General features: G+C 42.9%; 1 protein-coding gene across 1 annotated transcript in view; it reads right to left on the bottom strand.

Annotated features, from left to right (window-relative positions):
• Positions 1–15,899, bottom strand: part of PXT1 (peroxisomal testis enriched protein 1) — a 25,462-nt gene that overhangs the window by 5,253 nt on the left and 4,310 nt on the right. Inside the window, exon 2 of the mRNA XM_017522603.2 lies at positions 5,043–5,173. Within this exon, the coding sequence (XP_017378092.1) occupies positions 5,043–5,173 (131 nt within the window). The remainder of the gene's footprint in view (positions 1–5,042; positions 5,174–15,899) is intronic.

Here is a 15,899-nt window from a genome sequence, read left to right as displayed (position 1 = left end):
GACCTTGTGATCCACCCACCTCGGCCTCCCAAAGTGCTGGGATTACAGGCTTGAGCCACCGCGCCCGGCCCAAACTATTATTTTTTAAATGTGTTGTGATCTATTTAAGGATGTTCAAATCTGAGTGCCATGGCTCATGCCTTTAACCCTAGCACTTTGGGAGGCTAAGGTGGGCAGATTGCTTGAGCCCAGGAGTTTGAGACCAGGCTGAACAACATGGTGAAATCCTGTCTTTACAAAAAAAAATTAGCCAGGTGTAGTAGTGGGCAACTGTGGTTCCAGATACTCTGGAGGCCTACGTGGGAGAATTGCTTGAACCTGGGAAGTTGAGGCTGCAGTGAGATAGTGCCACTGCACTCCAAACTGGGCAACAGAGTGGGACCCTGTCTCCAAAATAAAAATAAAAGGTATTCTAAAGTGCAAGTTTGTAGGTTTGTAGTACAGAACAAAATATATTTAAATGTCTAGGTCAAAACAAGCTTTGTAAAGTTCTGCAAAAAAAGCCGGAGTAGGCATAAGGATAGCTATAGAGATCAATGGAACAGAATTGAGAGTACAGAAATTAAACCCTCATATTTACAGCCAATTGGTTTTCAACAAGGGTGCCAATGATGGTGATGGCTGCTGCCCTCAGGCCAGCTGCAGCAGGAAGGCGTAGCTGGGGCTGCACACTCTATGGAGCTGGTGGGAGCCCCACCCCTTCTGAGTTGGAGCAGGAGCTCCCTGGGTGCCTCTGTGGCCACCATCCCAGTCTCAGGACCCAGGCATCTCTGCAGTCTGCACCCTTGAGGGCCCCAGAAAGGACCCTCCTTCTGAAGACTCAGGGGTGTCTGCTCCCACTGCTTGGCCTCTCTCTGCTCCCAGAGCCTGCTCCAATCTCTGAGCAGGGGTTGGGGCCAAGTCCCACATGGCAGCCAGAGGCAGATTGATTCCTAGGTGGAAGGGGTGGGTCCACAGTGAGGCCCCACCTTCAGGCCAGGGAAGGCCTGAAGGCTGGGGGCCAGGCTGTCAGTCCTGTGGACCAGAGTGGGGACTGGTGGTGCCTCTTTCAGGCCCACCTATGGCCACCCATAGACCAACTGGCATGCACTGCCACCCCTCTGAGGTTCATAAAAGCCCTGGGCTCAGCCAGAGCTGGGGCAGAGGATGTCCTTGAGACAAAGAGGGTAGAGAGACAATGGGATGATCAGCTGCAGAGAGAAGATAACTCTCTGCTGATAGCTGGAGATGAGGGAACTACAAGTTGCAGAGAGGAGCTACCCCCTCTGCCGAGAGCTTCAGAGACAACCTGCTGGCAGAGAGGAGCCACCCTCTCTAGGGCCAGCTCGCCACTGAGACCTGCAGACATTGGGAGGACCAATTGCAAAGAGGAGCTACCCTCTCCAGGGCCTCCTCTGTATTGAGAACTGAACACTCAATGGATGCCCTGCCTACAGAGAGGAGCTACCCACTGTGTGTCTCCTCCGAGCTGTTGTAACACTCTATAAAGCTCATCTTTGTCTTGTTTACCCTTCACTTGTCTACATGCCTCATTCCTCCTGGATGCATTCTTCCTGGATGCAGGACAAGAAGTTGGGGAAAAGATGCCATGGCCACAGAAGTTTTTGGCCAGAAAATTGACATCCCGCAAATCCCGTAACGACAAGACAATTTATAGGGAAACAATAGTCTTTTCAACAAATGGTACTTCAGAGACAGTGGGATGCACCTGTAGTCCCAGCTGCTCAGGAGGTTGAGATGGGAGGATCTCTTGAGCCCAGGAGCTCAGGGCCAGTCTGGGCAGCATAACAAGACCCCCATCTCAAACAAATAAATAAACAACAACAAAATCCATATGGTGTTGGGACAACTGGATACCCATATGCAAAAAAAATGAAGATAGGTTTTTAACTCAAATGTATATAAAAATTAACTTCAGATGGATTAAAGACCTAAATGTGACAGCTAAAACTAAAAAGCCTTTAGAAGAAAACATAAGTGTAACACCCAAAGTAAAAGGACTAACAACAAAAAGAAAAGTCGATAAATTGAACTTCATCAAAACTTAAAACTTTTGTGCTTTAAAGAACACTATCAACAGACTAAAAGGACAACATACAAAATGGGATACAAGATTTGCAAATCATATATCCAATAAGGAAGGTACACCTAGAATATAAAAATGACTCCTAGGCCAAGGCAGGAGGATCATTTGAGCCCAAGAATCCAGGACCAGCCTGGACAATGTAGTGAGGCCCTGTCTCTACAAAAAATAAAACAAAAATAAAAAAATTAGCCAGGTGTGGTGCCACGTGCCTGCGGTCCCAGCTACTCAGGAGGCTGAGGTGGAAGGATCAATTGAACCTGGTAGTTCAAGGCTATGTGAGCTATGATCACAGCACTGCACTCCAGACGAGCCAACAGAGCAAGACTCTGTCTCAAAAAAAAAAAAAATGACTCCTACAATAATAAAAAGATAAGAAGTCCAATTGTAAATGGGCAAGGATATGAATAGGCATTTCTCTAAAGAGAAAAATGATCAATAAGCATATGAAAAGATGCCTATTAGCCATCAGGGAAATGCAAATCAAAACCACAGTGAGATACACTTCACACTCACTAGGATGGCTATAATCAAAAAGATAGTTCATAACAACTATTTGAAAGGATTTGGAGAAACTGGAACCCTCATACACTGCTGGTGGGCCACAGTGTATAATAGTGCAGCCACTTTGAAAAACAGTCTGGAAGTTCCTCAAAAAGCAATTCCATTCCCAGGTATGTACCCAAAATAATTAAAAACATGTCTACACAAAAACTTAAATACAAATGTTCATAGCTTCATTATTCACAATAGCTGCAAAGTGGAAACAACCCAAATATCCAGCCATTGGTGAATGGATAAGCAAAATGTGGTATATCCATACAATAGAATATTCAGCTGTAAAAAGAAGTACTGATACATGCTACAACGTGGTTAAGCCTTGAAAAAACTATGTTAAGTGAAAGAGGCCATTTTTATATCTTGCTGTTCCACTTACATAAAATGTCCGAATAGGCAAATCCACAGAGACACAAAGTAGATTGGGGGGGCTGGGCTTTACACTGGCTGTTCCCTCTACCTGGAACACCTTCCCACTGCAGGTGTTCCCGTGGCTAGTAGCTCCCTCGTTTCCAGTCTCTGCTCAGATATCACCTTCCCAGAGACGCCTTCCCTGACCACCCATCCGAAGCCACTCTGCATCAGTCAGTGTGCCCTGATCCTGCTTGGAGCTCACATCCCTGTCTGACTTAGCTGTTAAGTGTTCATCTGCTTTGTTAATCTGCCCCCTCCCTGCATCATTTCTATGAGGCCTGCTGCTCACCCCTATAGCCACCAATGCCTGGAACTGAGTCTGGCATATAGTAGGCACTCAATAAATATTTGTTGGCATGAAATTGACTTATCAAATAGTTTATTTGATTGTCTATTTTCTCTATGTTTATTTTCTCTTTATTTCCCTCTTGCATTTTTTTTTTTTTGAAACAGAGTCTCACTCTGTCACCCACACTGTGACACAATCTCGGCTCACTGCAACCTCTGCCTCCCGGGTTTAAGCGATTCTCCTGCCTCAGCCTCCCAAATAGCTGGAATTACAGGTGCGTGCCACCATGCCTGGCTAGTTTTTGCGTTTTTCAGTAGAGACGAGGTTTCACCATATTGGTTAGGTTTGTCTCGAACTCCTGACCTCAAGTGATCCACCCACCTCGGTCTCCCAAAGTGCTGGGATTACAGGTGTGAGCCACCGCACCTGGCCCCTTCTTGCTTTTATAGCATTATTGTTGAGATTTCCCATTCATATTTTGTCTCAGGGATGTTTTATTTGAGGGCAAGGCTGTGTGTTGTCCACATTTGGGCCTGAGTATAAAAGAGGACATGGCACTCCCTGTGGCATGCATGGTGGAAGGCAGCATGGTGGAAGCTGCACCAAGAAAGCTTCACAGGATAGCTGAATCTAAGGGCAAGAAGTTGGGCTCTGAGGGGCTGCCATCCCGTCTGTCATGGAGCCCATGTGATCATTCTGCCAAATACAGGTTGTTCTGGAGAAAAATTAAGTTAGCTATGGATTTCATCAACCCCAAAATTTCAAACAGTAATCATTAGTCTTTCCTATTTTCCCTTTTTATCTCTTATAATAATCAGGAGAAACTGAGAAACCGGCCGGGCTAGGGCCTGCATCCTACCCTTCGGGCTGATTCAGGGAGGATAACCAAAGTCCAAGGCACAGGTTCTCCTCCCTGACTGTGCATTAGATTCACTGAGGCAGTTTTTAAAATGCCAGGTGCTCCAGCCTTATCTTGTGGCAATTAAATCAGAATTTCTCCAGGTTGGGCCCAGGCAACTGTCATTCTTAAAACTCAACACGTGATTCCAATTGCATCCTATTTTGAGGATGTGGAGCAGTTTCTCACACTTCAGTGTGCACACAAATTCCCTGGGGAATGCGTAAAAAGGCAGATTCTGGGCTGGGTGCGGTGGCTCACGCCTGTAATCCCAGCACTTTGGGAGGCCGAGGCAGGCGGATCACGAGGTCAGGAGATCGAGACCATCCTGGCTAACACCGTGAAACCTCATTTCTACTAAAAATACAAAAAATTAGCTGGGCATGGTGGCACTCACCTGTAGTCCCAGCTAATTGGGAGGCTGAGACAGGAGAATCACTTGAACCTGGAAGCAGAGGTTGCAGTGAGCCGAGATCATGCCACTGTGCTCCAGCCTGGGCAACAAGAGCGAAAGGTAGATTCTGATTCTGACTGTGTGGGCTAGGGTCTCAGAGCTTGCACATCTAACCAGGTGACGTTGATGCTGCCAGTCCACAGACCACAATCTGAGCAGCAAGTATGAGATTAAATGCCAGCTTTGGCTCAGGTTCACAATGTTTAGATCGAATATTTGGTAATCCAGACAGTAGTAATCCATGAATTTTGATAATTTCTGGGTGTCTCAGACACTTGGCAGCCATAGTTTTGTTTACTCTTGCCTCCAACCTGACATGCCCTGGCTGGGGAAAGTGGAGCCTCACCTCTCGAACCATCCTATGATCAATGCTGTCCCCAATGTGTCTCAGCTGCATGGCCAACTTGTGAATTATTTCCTCCTGGTGATGCTTCTGACCAATGCTATGCTCCTTGGGCTGAGAAGGTAGTTTATGATCTGCATTGATAGAAGAGTTCAAAAGAGATAATATCACTTAATTATCTGTAAAATCACTTACCACTAGTTACTAAAAACTGTCTTAGAAAATGAGAGGGTTGGCTGGGTGCAGTAGCTCATGGCTGTAATCCCAGCACTTTGGGAAGCCAAGGCGGGTGGATCATTTGAGATCAAGAGTTCAAGACCAGCCTGGTCAATACAGCGAAATCCTGTTTCTACTAAAAATACAAAAAATTAGCTGGACTTGGTGACAGGCACCTGTAATCCCAGCTACTCGGGAGGCTGAGGCAGGAGAATTGCTTGAACCCGGGCAGCAGAGGTTGCAGAGAGCTGAGATAGCGCCATTGCACTCAGTTTGGGTGACAAGAGCAAAATCCTTCTCAAAAAAAAAAAAAAAAATGAGAGGGTTGAAATTCAGTCATTATAATAATTATCAAAAAGCAAAGCCTGTTGGAATAGATCAGCTCTCTCCAATAGAAACATAATTCAAGCCACATATGTAATTTTATATTTTCTAGTAGTAAAATCAGGTAAAATTAATTTTAGCAATTTATTTTACCTAAATCAATTTATTCAAAATATTATAACATTTATCAATATAAAATTATTAATGATGTATTTTACATTTTAAAATTATACCTAAGTCTTGGAAATTCAGTGCTTATTTTGTACTTATAAAACACCTCAATTTAAAGTCTAACTTTTCACTGGAAAATCTTGATCTATACTTAGATTTCATGAAGCTGACAGTTTAAAAAGTAGATTCAGGCCGGATGCCACGGATCACATCTATAATCCCAAAACTTTGGGAGGACAAAGTGGGAGGATCACTTGAGCCCAAGAGTTTCAGATCAGCCAGGGCAACATAGTGAGACCTTGTCTCCACGAAAAATTTAAAAATTAGCTATGCATCGTAGCTCACACCTGTAGTCCCACCTACTTGACTGAGGCTGACATGGGAAAATTGCTTGAGCCCAGGAGGCAGAGGCTGGAGTGAGCTATGATCACACCACTACACTCCAGCCTGAGCAACAGAGCAAGACCCTATCTCAAAAAAAAAAAATAGATTCACATATCCAGGTCATTTCAAACATACTTAAAAGGGCTCCAACAATTAAATCAAGTATGAGTTTTAAAATGTAAATTAATTAAAATTAACTAAAACTTAAAATTCAGTTCCTCAGTTGCACCAGCCACATTTCAAGTGCTCATAACCAAATGTGGTTAGTAGCTATTGTATTGGACAAGCAGTAATAAGATCTTTAGTTTTTCAAAATAGATTTTTCCGCTATATATATATATAATATATATTACAGTTGTGTGTGTGTGTGTGTGTATATATATATATATATATATATATATAAAATGGAAAAGTCTATTTTGAATAATATTTATATATATATATATATATATATATATATTTTTTTTTTTTTTTAATAGACACAGGGTCTTGCTTTGTTGCCCAGGCTGATCTTGGTCTTAACTCCTGGGCTCAAGCAATCCTCACACCTCAATCTTCCAAAGTGCTGGGATTACAGGAATGAGCCACTATGCCCATTCCCATTTAATACTTTTACCCACTCTCCTTGATGAGCCCTCCAAACTTTATTTGCTTCTAGCAACCAATGAGTGTTTTTAAGCAACACTCTAAGTTAACACTTGTTGGGTGCCTTGGGGAAGGCCTAAAAGATACAAACAAGGTTTCTGTCCTTTAGTCACTTAGAACGCATGGGTTAGAGATGATACAATTCCCAAGTGTTTTAGGACTACAGAAGAGAAGGAAATAAATTTGGGCTAAAGTAGATATAAGTATGGCTTCATAGAGAAAGCAAGAGTTGTGTTGGATCTGTTTCATTTCAATAAAATTGGAGGACCTTTGATTTCAGGCCTGTCCTCAAAGAGTCCAGTGGGAGAGAGACACAAACTGTGATTCAACATGTTAGACCAAGAACAAGGTTTGCACAGAGTGGTCAGGAAGACATACCAAACCAAGGAGATGATATATGAGTTGAGTCTTGAAGGATGAAGAATGACTAAGAATTAGCCTGGAGAAGATACAGGTTGGGGAAGGGCCAGCTGGGAGAGTGCAAACAAGACATTCCAGGCAGAAGGATCAGGCTTGGGGGTGACAGGGAGGTTTTATGCATAAACTCTAAGTGGTGCTGTTGTTGAAAGGCAGGGGCATAGGAGACAAAGCTAATAGAGAAGGCACAAGAAGAGGATTGAACTTTATCCAGTAGAGATAAAGGGGACCTCCCCAAGGGGAGGCTTTTTAAAACTCCCAATGCTAAGGCCTCTCTCCACTCCAATGAAATCAGAAGGCTTGGTGGTTGGACCAAGCATCAGTATTTTTTTTTTTTTAGAGACACAGTTTCATTCTGTTGCCAAGCAGTGGTGCTATTTCAGTACCACCACACCCAACAGATTTTTGTATTATTAGTAGAAATGGGGTTTCACCATGTTGGCCAAGCTGGTCTCAAACTTCTGACCTCAAGTCATCCTCCCACCTCAGCCTCCCAAGTGCTGGGATTACAGACGTGAGCCCCCGCGCCTGGCCAGTATTTTCTTTACGCTCCACAGGTTGTTCCCATGTGCAGCCAGGTTTGAGGATTGATGGTTTAAAAAGGTTGAGTAAGTTGCCTAGGGGTTGAAAGCCAGTGAATGTGAGAGTCAGGATTTAAACTCAAGCCTGTCTGACTGCCAAGCCCATGCACTTAACCTTAGCACGGACCCTGAACTAAAGTAGTACTAATAGGGATGTAATAGTGGAAACAGATTATATATTTAGGAAAGAGAATAGGCTGGGATTTAGTATTAGAAGGGAAAGGGAGGAAAAGGGAAACTCCCACTTTTCAGGCTTGGGAGATTGAAATGGCAAAGGCAGCATCAGCCGGTACAGAGAATGGGGTGGAGAGAGGGCAGGTGTGGAAGGCAGAGGAGGCCAGTAAAAAGAGAAGGAAGAAAACTTGAGTTCATTTATAAATTTTAGGTACGACTAGGCATGGTGGCTCACACCTGTAATGCCAGCACTTTGGGAGGCCAAGGCAGGCAAATTGCCTGAGCTCAGGAGACCAGTATGGGCAATATGGTGGAACCCCATCTCTACCAAAAATACAAAAAGTTAGCTAGGCATGGTGGCACACGCCTGTGGTCCCAGTTACTTGGGAGGTTGAGGTGAGAGGATCATTTGAGCCTGGAGGTTGAGACTATAGTGAGTTGAGCTGAGATTGTGCCACTGCACTCCAGCCTGAGTGACAAAGAGAGAGACCCTGTCTCAAAATAAGTAAATAGGCTGGGTGCAGTGGCACACGCCTATAATCCCAGCACTTTGGAAGGCTGAGGTGGGTAGATCACCTGAGGTCAGGAGTTCAAGATCAGCCTGATCAACATGGTGAAACCCCATCTCTATTAAAAATACAAAAATTAGCTGGGCATGGTGGTAGAGGCCTGTAATCCCAGCTACTCAGGAGGCTGAGGCAGGAGAATCGCTTGAACCCAGGAGGCAGAAGTTGCAGTGAGCTGAAATTGCACCATTGCGCTCTGGCCTAAGCAGCAGAGCAAGACTCCATCTCAAAAAATAAAAATAAATAAATAAAATAAACAAATAAATTTTAGGTAACTTTATGACATCTTAGCAAGCATTTGGAAAACATTTGAAGCACAGAGGATGTAGAATTTAAGATAAAGATTTTAAGAGTCATTGGAATTGGGGAAGGACCATTTATTTAAAAAAAAAGAAAAAGAAAAAAAATTTTAATTAAAAAAGAGTCATTATTCATTCTTTATTCAATAACAATGTAAGAGAGTGGTTGTGATTGAGGAAGAGTTTATGCAGGTGATGACAGAACCTCTAGATAAGATAGATGGTTAACAAGATAGGTAAAGGAACAAAAGTTCACAGAAATGACTGAGAAGAATCATCAAAGAGGTTAGTAAAAAGGGAACCAGGAAAATGGTGTCAGGAAAGGCATCTTTCAAGTCTTGTTGAAAATTTGCTTTTAAAATGTATTAATGGGTTCTGTTACTTGGTCATCTACAGTATAAGTACCCAGCCAAGTGTGACATAACTGTATTTCAGTCAACCACAGATCACGTATACAATGGTGATCCCATAAGATTATAAAGAAGCTGGAACATTCCTATCACGTAGTGACATCATCCATGCGTTACTCATGTATTTGGTGATGTTGATGTAAACAACAAACCTATTGTACCGCCAGTCACTCAAGCAATCCTCCCACCTTAGCCTCCTGAGTAGCTGGGACCACAGGTGCACACCACCACACCCAGCTAATTTTTGTATTTTTTGTAGAGATGGGGTCTTGCCTTGTTGCCCACACTGGTCTTGAACTCCTGAGGTCAAGCAATCCACCTGCCTTGCCCTCTCTAAGTGCTGAGATTACAGGTATGCACCACTGTGCCTGGCCTGTTATTTTAGAGTATACTCCTTCTAGTAATTAAAAAAAAAAAAAATGTTAACTGAAAACAGCCTCAGGCAGGTTCTTCAGGAGGTATTCCAGAAGAAGACATTGTTATCACAGGAGATGACAGCTCCATGCATATATTACCACTGAAGACCTTCCCATGGGACAAGATATGGAGGTGAAAAAGAGTGATATTGATGAGCCTAACCCTGTGTAGGCCTAGGCTAATATATGTGTTTGTGTCTCAGTTTTTAGCAAAAAGTTAACAAAGTGAAACACAAAATAAAAAATTTTAATAGAAAATATATTGGTGGGCATGGTGGCTCATGCCTGTAATCCCACCACCTTGGGATGCTGAGGCAGGTGGATCACCTGAGGTCAGGAGTTCGAGACCAGCTTGGCCAACATGGTGAAAACCCGTCTCTACTAATAATACAAAAATTGGCCAGGCACGGTGGCTCACGCCTATAATCCCAGCACTTTGGGAGGCCGAGGTGGGTGGATTGCTTGATCAGGAGTTCAAGACCAGCCCGACCAACATAGTGAAACCTCGTTTCTATTAAAAATACAAAAATCAGCCAGGCGTGGCAGCACAGAGAAATATATTATGTATATAATGTCAATCAAAAATAATAATAAGGCCAGCTGCATTGGCTCATGCCTGTAATCCCAACACTTTGGGAGGCTGAGATGAGTCAACTGCTTGAGCCCAGGAGATTGAGACCAGCCTGGGCAATATAGTGAGACTCCCATCTGTACAAAAAAAATTAAAAAACTAGCCAGATGTGGTGGCACGGGCCTATAGTCCCTGATACTCAGGAGGCTGTGGCAAAAGGATAGGTTGAGCCCTGGAGTTCAAGGCTACATGGAGTTAAGATCATGCCACTGCACTCCAGCCTGAGAAACAGGGTGAGATTTTGTCTCTAAAAAAAATAAAAATAGCCGGGCGCGGTGGCTCAAGCCTGTAATCCCAGCACTTTGGGAGGCCGAGGCGGGTGGATCACGAGGTCAAGAGATTGAGACCATCCTGGTCAACATGGTGAAACCCCGTCTCTACTAAAAATACAAAAAATTAGCTGGGCATGGTGGTGCGTGCCTGTAATCCCAGCTACTCAGGAGGCTGAGGCAGGAGAATTGCCTGAACCCAGGAGGTGGAGGTTGTGGTGAGCCGAGATTGCGCCATTGCACTCCAGCCTGGGTAACATGAGTGAAACTCCGTCTCAAAAAAAAATAAATAAATAAAAATAAAAAATACGTGAGAGTTGAATAAAGACATTTGTACACATGCCAGGACTCAGCAACTTTCTTCCCATACACCATTTGTTAGGAAGTCTCTTGACAAAGTATTCCAGTAAAACATAATAAACAGAGTAAGATTAAATTAAATTAAATCTTGTGGCTACAAGATTTAACAAAAGGTGGGTCCAATCCATGTGTAGGGAAGTCCCAGGATCTCAACAGTGCAGTGTGCCTAGAGGATAACTAGGCTGGAGCAAGAGAACAACTCTAAAAGGAAAGTTCCCAGTGGAAAGGGAGACTTGGTGGAAGCGACTGTATGGTTTAGAATTTGGGAAACTTGAGGATGTGATAATTACAAATCACACGGAGGAGGGGAGGAAAGGAAATGAGAAAGTCCAGAAAACAATAAAAGATCATAGAGGAAGCTTCTGGTCCAAATATGAGGCTAATTAAAATGTGGCTTAAATTTAAACTGAAGGGACTGTTTTATAGTTCCTTCCAGAAGAATATTCCTCTGTATTAAACCGGGTAGTGCCTGTATAACTAAGCATAATTTTAGATTATTTTTCTCAAGGTAAAGTCATTCCAGGACATACAGTCTTCATTGCTGGTAGCCACCACCCCTAAGTCCCAGACTGTTCAGGGAATTTCAAGGAAGTATTTGAACAACGTATTACCTTTGGAATGCTGACACAACATGGGAAAAAATGAAGTTGAAGGTACAGGAAGTCTTGGCCTCTCCACATTCTGGGCCATCTGCTTCCAGATTGGAAAATATATGTCTGCCTTTCTCAGAGACAAACCACCTCACCAGAACTCAAGGCTTCATCTCAACCTCAAAGTGACGTCTTTTTTTATCTGGGGAAAGTGGTTTCTTTTAGGAGGATTTTAGAGCATTAGCTAGTGCTTTAAATTCAATCACTTTGAAGATGTAAATATTTCAAGCAGTTACGGCACCATCTCAAAGGGCATGCCCTTTCATAATCAAACTTATTATAGTTAAATGTTTAATTCCTAACAATCCATAGTCTGAATAATAAATTCCAGATAATTTGCTTAAATTTAGCAGGCCTACAAATCAATCTCAGGAAGGCTCAAAGTCTCTTACTAAGGACGAAGTGATCCTTTAAAAAGAATTGCTGGCCCTGGCATGGTAGCTCATGCCTGTAATCCTCCAGCACTTTGGGAGGCTGAGGTGGGCAGATCATGAGGTCAGGAGTTCGAGACCAGCCTGGCCAACACAGTGAAACCCTGTCTCTACTAAAAATACAAAAAATTAGCTGGGCATGGTGGCAGGCGCCTGTAACCCCAGGCGGAGTACTTAGGAGGCTGAGGCAGGAGAATCGCTTGAACCCAGAAGACAGAGGTTTCAGTGAGCCAAGATCATGCCACTGTACTCCAGCCTGGGCAACAGAGCTAGAGTCCATCTCAAAAAAATAAAAAAATAATATAATATAATAAAAATAAAAAGATTTGCTGGTATAACCCAGGATTGAAGTGTCAGAAAAGAAAACTGGTCTTGCAATAGAGATAAATGGAAATTTTCATGACAGTGAGTATAAATTTGAGTTACCAAACTGAACTTGGCATCAATATGTGTAGACTGCTCTTCTAAGAAGTGTCCTGATGAAGGAATGAGAGAATTGGCAGTAGCAAGAGGAGGTGTATTGGAGGAACTTTCTTAGTTGAGTCTTAAGCAGGCTTGCAGACTGAGGAGAGGAATTAGATCAGGAGCAACAGAAAATGGGAGATACAGTAGGGCAAATTGTTGAGGTGGAATTCCAGAATATAAGGAGGAATAAGAATACAAATATGAGTGTTAGTTTTCAACAGGAGGAGAGTTCCCCCTTCTTTTGAGACAGGACAGGAGAGAAGATATGATGCTCATGTAAGGAAGTCTGGAAGAAGTGAGAGGAAGATTCAGGTATTTACCCCTGATGACATCAATTTTGTATATGAAACAGGAGACTGGTCCATTTGCTAAGAAGGAAGGAGATCTTGAAGTGATTGAAATTAGTGACTAACAGAAATAGAAAAAGTAGCCAGGTAGGGTGGCTCATGTCTGCAAACCCAGCACTTTGGGAGGCTGAGGCAGGAGGATCACTTAAGCCCAGGAATTTGAAACCAGCCTGGGCAACATAGAACAAGACCCTGTCTCTATCAAAAAAAAAAAAAAAAGAGAAAGAAAAAAGAAAAATAGCCAGGTGTGATGGCACGTGCCTGTGGTCCTAACTACTCAGGAGGTGGGAGGATCACTTGAGCCCAGGAGCCGGAGGCTGCAGGAGCTATGATCGCACCACTGCAATCTTGCCTGGGCAACAGACAAAAACTGTATCTCTAAAAAAATAAAAGAAATAAAAAGAAAACTGACCAGGCGTGGTGACTTATGCCTGTAATCCCAGCATTTTGGGAGGCCGAAGAGGGCAGATCACCTGAGGGCAGGAGTACAAGACCAGCCTGACTAACATGGAGAAACCTCATCTTTACTAAAAATACAAAAAACTAGCTGGTGTGGTGGCACATGCCTATAATCCCAGCTACTCGGGAGGCTGAGGCAGGAGAATTGCTTGAACCTGGGAGGCGGAGGTAATGGTGAGCCGAGATCGTGCCACTGTATTCCAGCCTGGGCACCAAGAGTGAAACTCTGTCTTAATAAAAGAAAAAAGAAAGAAAAAAGAAAACTAACCAGATCCAAAGACCACCCTTAACCCTCCCCAAAACAGAAAAGAAAAATATGTATTTGACCTTGATGTGCATTGTCTTTCCAGCTGGCAAGGGTCCTAAACTTGTACCTGAAGAAAAAAAAATGTATCCTATCCTTCTGTAGGAAATGGTTCAAGTTCTGTCTCAGTCAATTTCTGACTTCCTGTTCTTAGATAAGACTCAACTTCTTTGTGCATCAGTTTCCCCATTTTTATAAAGGGGCCCTCTGATCATTATGACTAATCAACAATGATGTTCATAAAGTACCTACTGTACAATAAATTCTATATTATACAAATGTCAGCAACTATCACTAGACTTGGTGTTAGACATTACACAGATGCTATAATGTAAACCAAGTTTTCGGTTTGTAACTTTTAGAACCAACTTATGGACAAAGCATGGAAGAGCCAGTTGTAGCTGGAGGCCAGAATGCAAATGTTAACCACCTCAAAAATGTAAAAATTAAAAAACTATAGAGAGAGAACAAATAATAGGCTCCAGAAGACTGGGTGAAAAGAAGACATGGAAATTAGTATCTTCATCTTATAAAATGGGAGTTCATGTGATATTGCTGAAAATGGATGAAATAAGAAATAGGAGTGTAAATTATTTAAGTTTATGAAGACAACAGAGATAAATATTAAAATAATTTAACATCAAATATGAGAAAAAGAGACGGTGTGGTATGCGCTGAACCTCATCTGTCACGTCAAGCAGTCAATGGATGATATGAATTTGATTAATCAAGAGATAAAGGGCCAGGCATGGTGGCTCACTCCGGTAATCCCAGCACTTTGGGAGGCGGTGGCAGGAGGATGGCTTGAGCCCAGGAGTTTCAGACCAGCCTGGGCAACGTAGTGAGACTTTATCTCTAAATAAAATAAAAATCAAAAACTTAGCCGGGCACGGTGGTTCATGCCTGCAGTCCTGGCTATTTGGGAGGCTAAGATGGGAGGATCACTTGAACCCAAGAGGTCAAGGCTGCAGTGAGCCATGATTGCACCAATACACTCCAGTCTGTGAGACACAGTGAGATTCTGTCTCATAAAAAACAGCAAAAAGAGAGAGGAAATTTATTAATTCATAAATACTTGTTCAAAATTTAAATTTAAAAGTATCTCAGGGATGGGCACAATGGCACACACTTGTAATCCCAGCACTTTGGGAGGGCAAGGCAGGATCACTTGAGCCCAGGAGTTAAGACCAGCCTGGACAACAAAGTGAGTTACTGTCTCTACAAAAAATAAAAAATTAGCTGGGCCTGACGATGCCCACCTGTAGTCACAGCTACTCGGGAGGCTGAGGCAGGAGGATCACTTGAGCCCAGGAGTTTGAGGCTGCCATGAGCTATGATCGCGCCACTGCACTTCAGCCTTAGCAACTGAGTAAGACCGTGTCTCCAAAAAAGCAAAACAAAACAAAACTGATTAATCTGTGAGAAGGGTTTATGAATAACCAGTTAATTTTGCCACTTTTCTGTAGATTTAAAATTTTCCAAGACAAATATTAGGGGAGAAAAGATATCTCAGAAAAGTTCTCAAAACTTAAATGAACTTTTTAGTTTCCACAAACTTTTTAAATATTTTAGAGATGGGGTCTTGCTACATTGCCCAGGCTGGTCTCAAACTCCTGGGCTCAAGCAATCCTCCCATCTCAGCCTCTGGAGTAGCTGGGATTACAGATGCAAGTCACTGCACTGGCTTAGTTTGTACATACTCTTCAGACTGGTTTGCAAAGCCCTTGGGATGTATCTCAACTGATTGGTCCAGCCTCCTTACTCTTCTTTTAGAACCTTACGCTGTAACTAAATTGTGTCTTTATCTGACCAAATCTTATCTCAATGATTTTTGAAAATTACTTTCTCTAAAATGCTTTTTTCGAGTTTTCCAAAATCATGTGATTTCTCACTACTTTGTCTACAGTACTTTTAGTACTATTGGGATATATCATATACTACAATTTGTTACAATCATGGTATATTTTTCTTTTCTTTTTTTTTGGAGACAGAGTTCGCTTCTGTTACCCAGGCTGGAGTGTAATGGCATAATCTTGGCTCACTTCAACCTCTGCCTCCTGGTTCAAGCGATTCTCCTGCCTCAGCCTCCCAAGGCTGGAAGTAGCTGGGATTACAGGCATGGGAGTAGCTGGGATTACAGGCATGCGCCACCATGCCCGGCTAATTGGTATTTTTAGTAGAGATGGGGTTTCTCCATGTTGGTCAGGCTGGTCTCAAACTCCCAACATCATGTGATCCACCCGCCTCAGCCTCCCAAAGTGCTGGGATTACAGGCGTGAGCCATCACGCCTGGCCGTCATTGTATATTTTTCTTACACAAAACAACAGAGATTAAAAAAAA

Source organism: Cebus imitator, unplaced genomic scaffold, assembly GCF_001604975.1.
Source record: "Cebus imitator isolate Cc_AM_T3 unplaced genomic scaffold, Cebus_imitator-1.0 Scaffold24, whole genome shotgun sequence".
In the NCBI taxonomy this organism is placed as follows: Eukaryota; Metazoa; Chordata; class Mammalia; order Primates; family Cebidae; genus Cebus; species Cebus imitator.
Note: the sequence above shows the minus strand (reverse complement) of the source record. Positions and strands in the feature narration are given on the sequence as shown.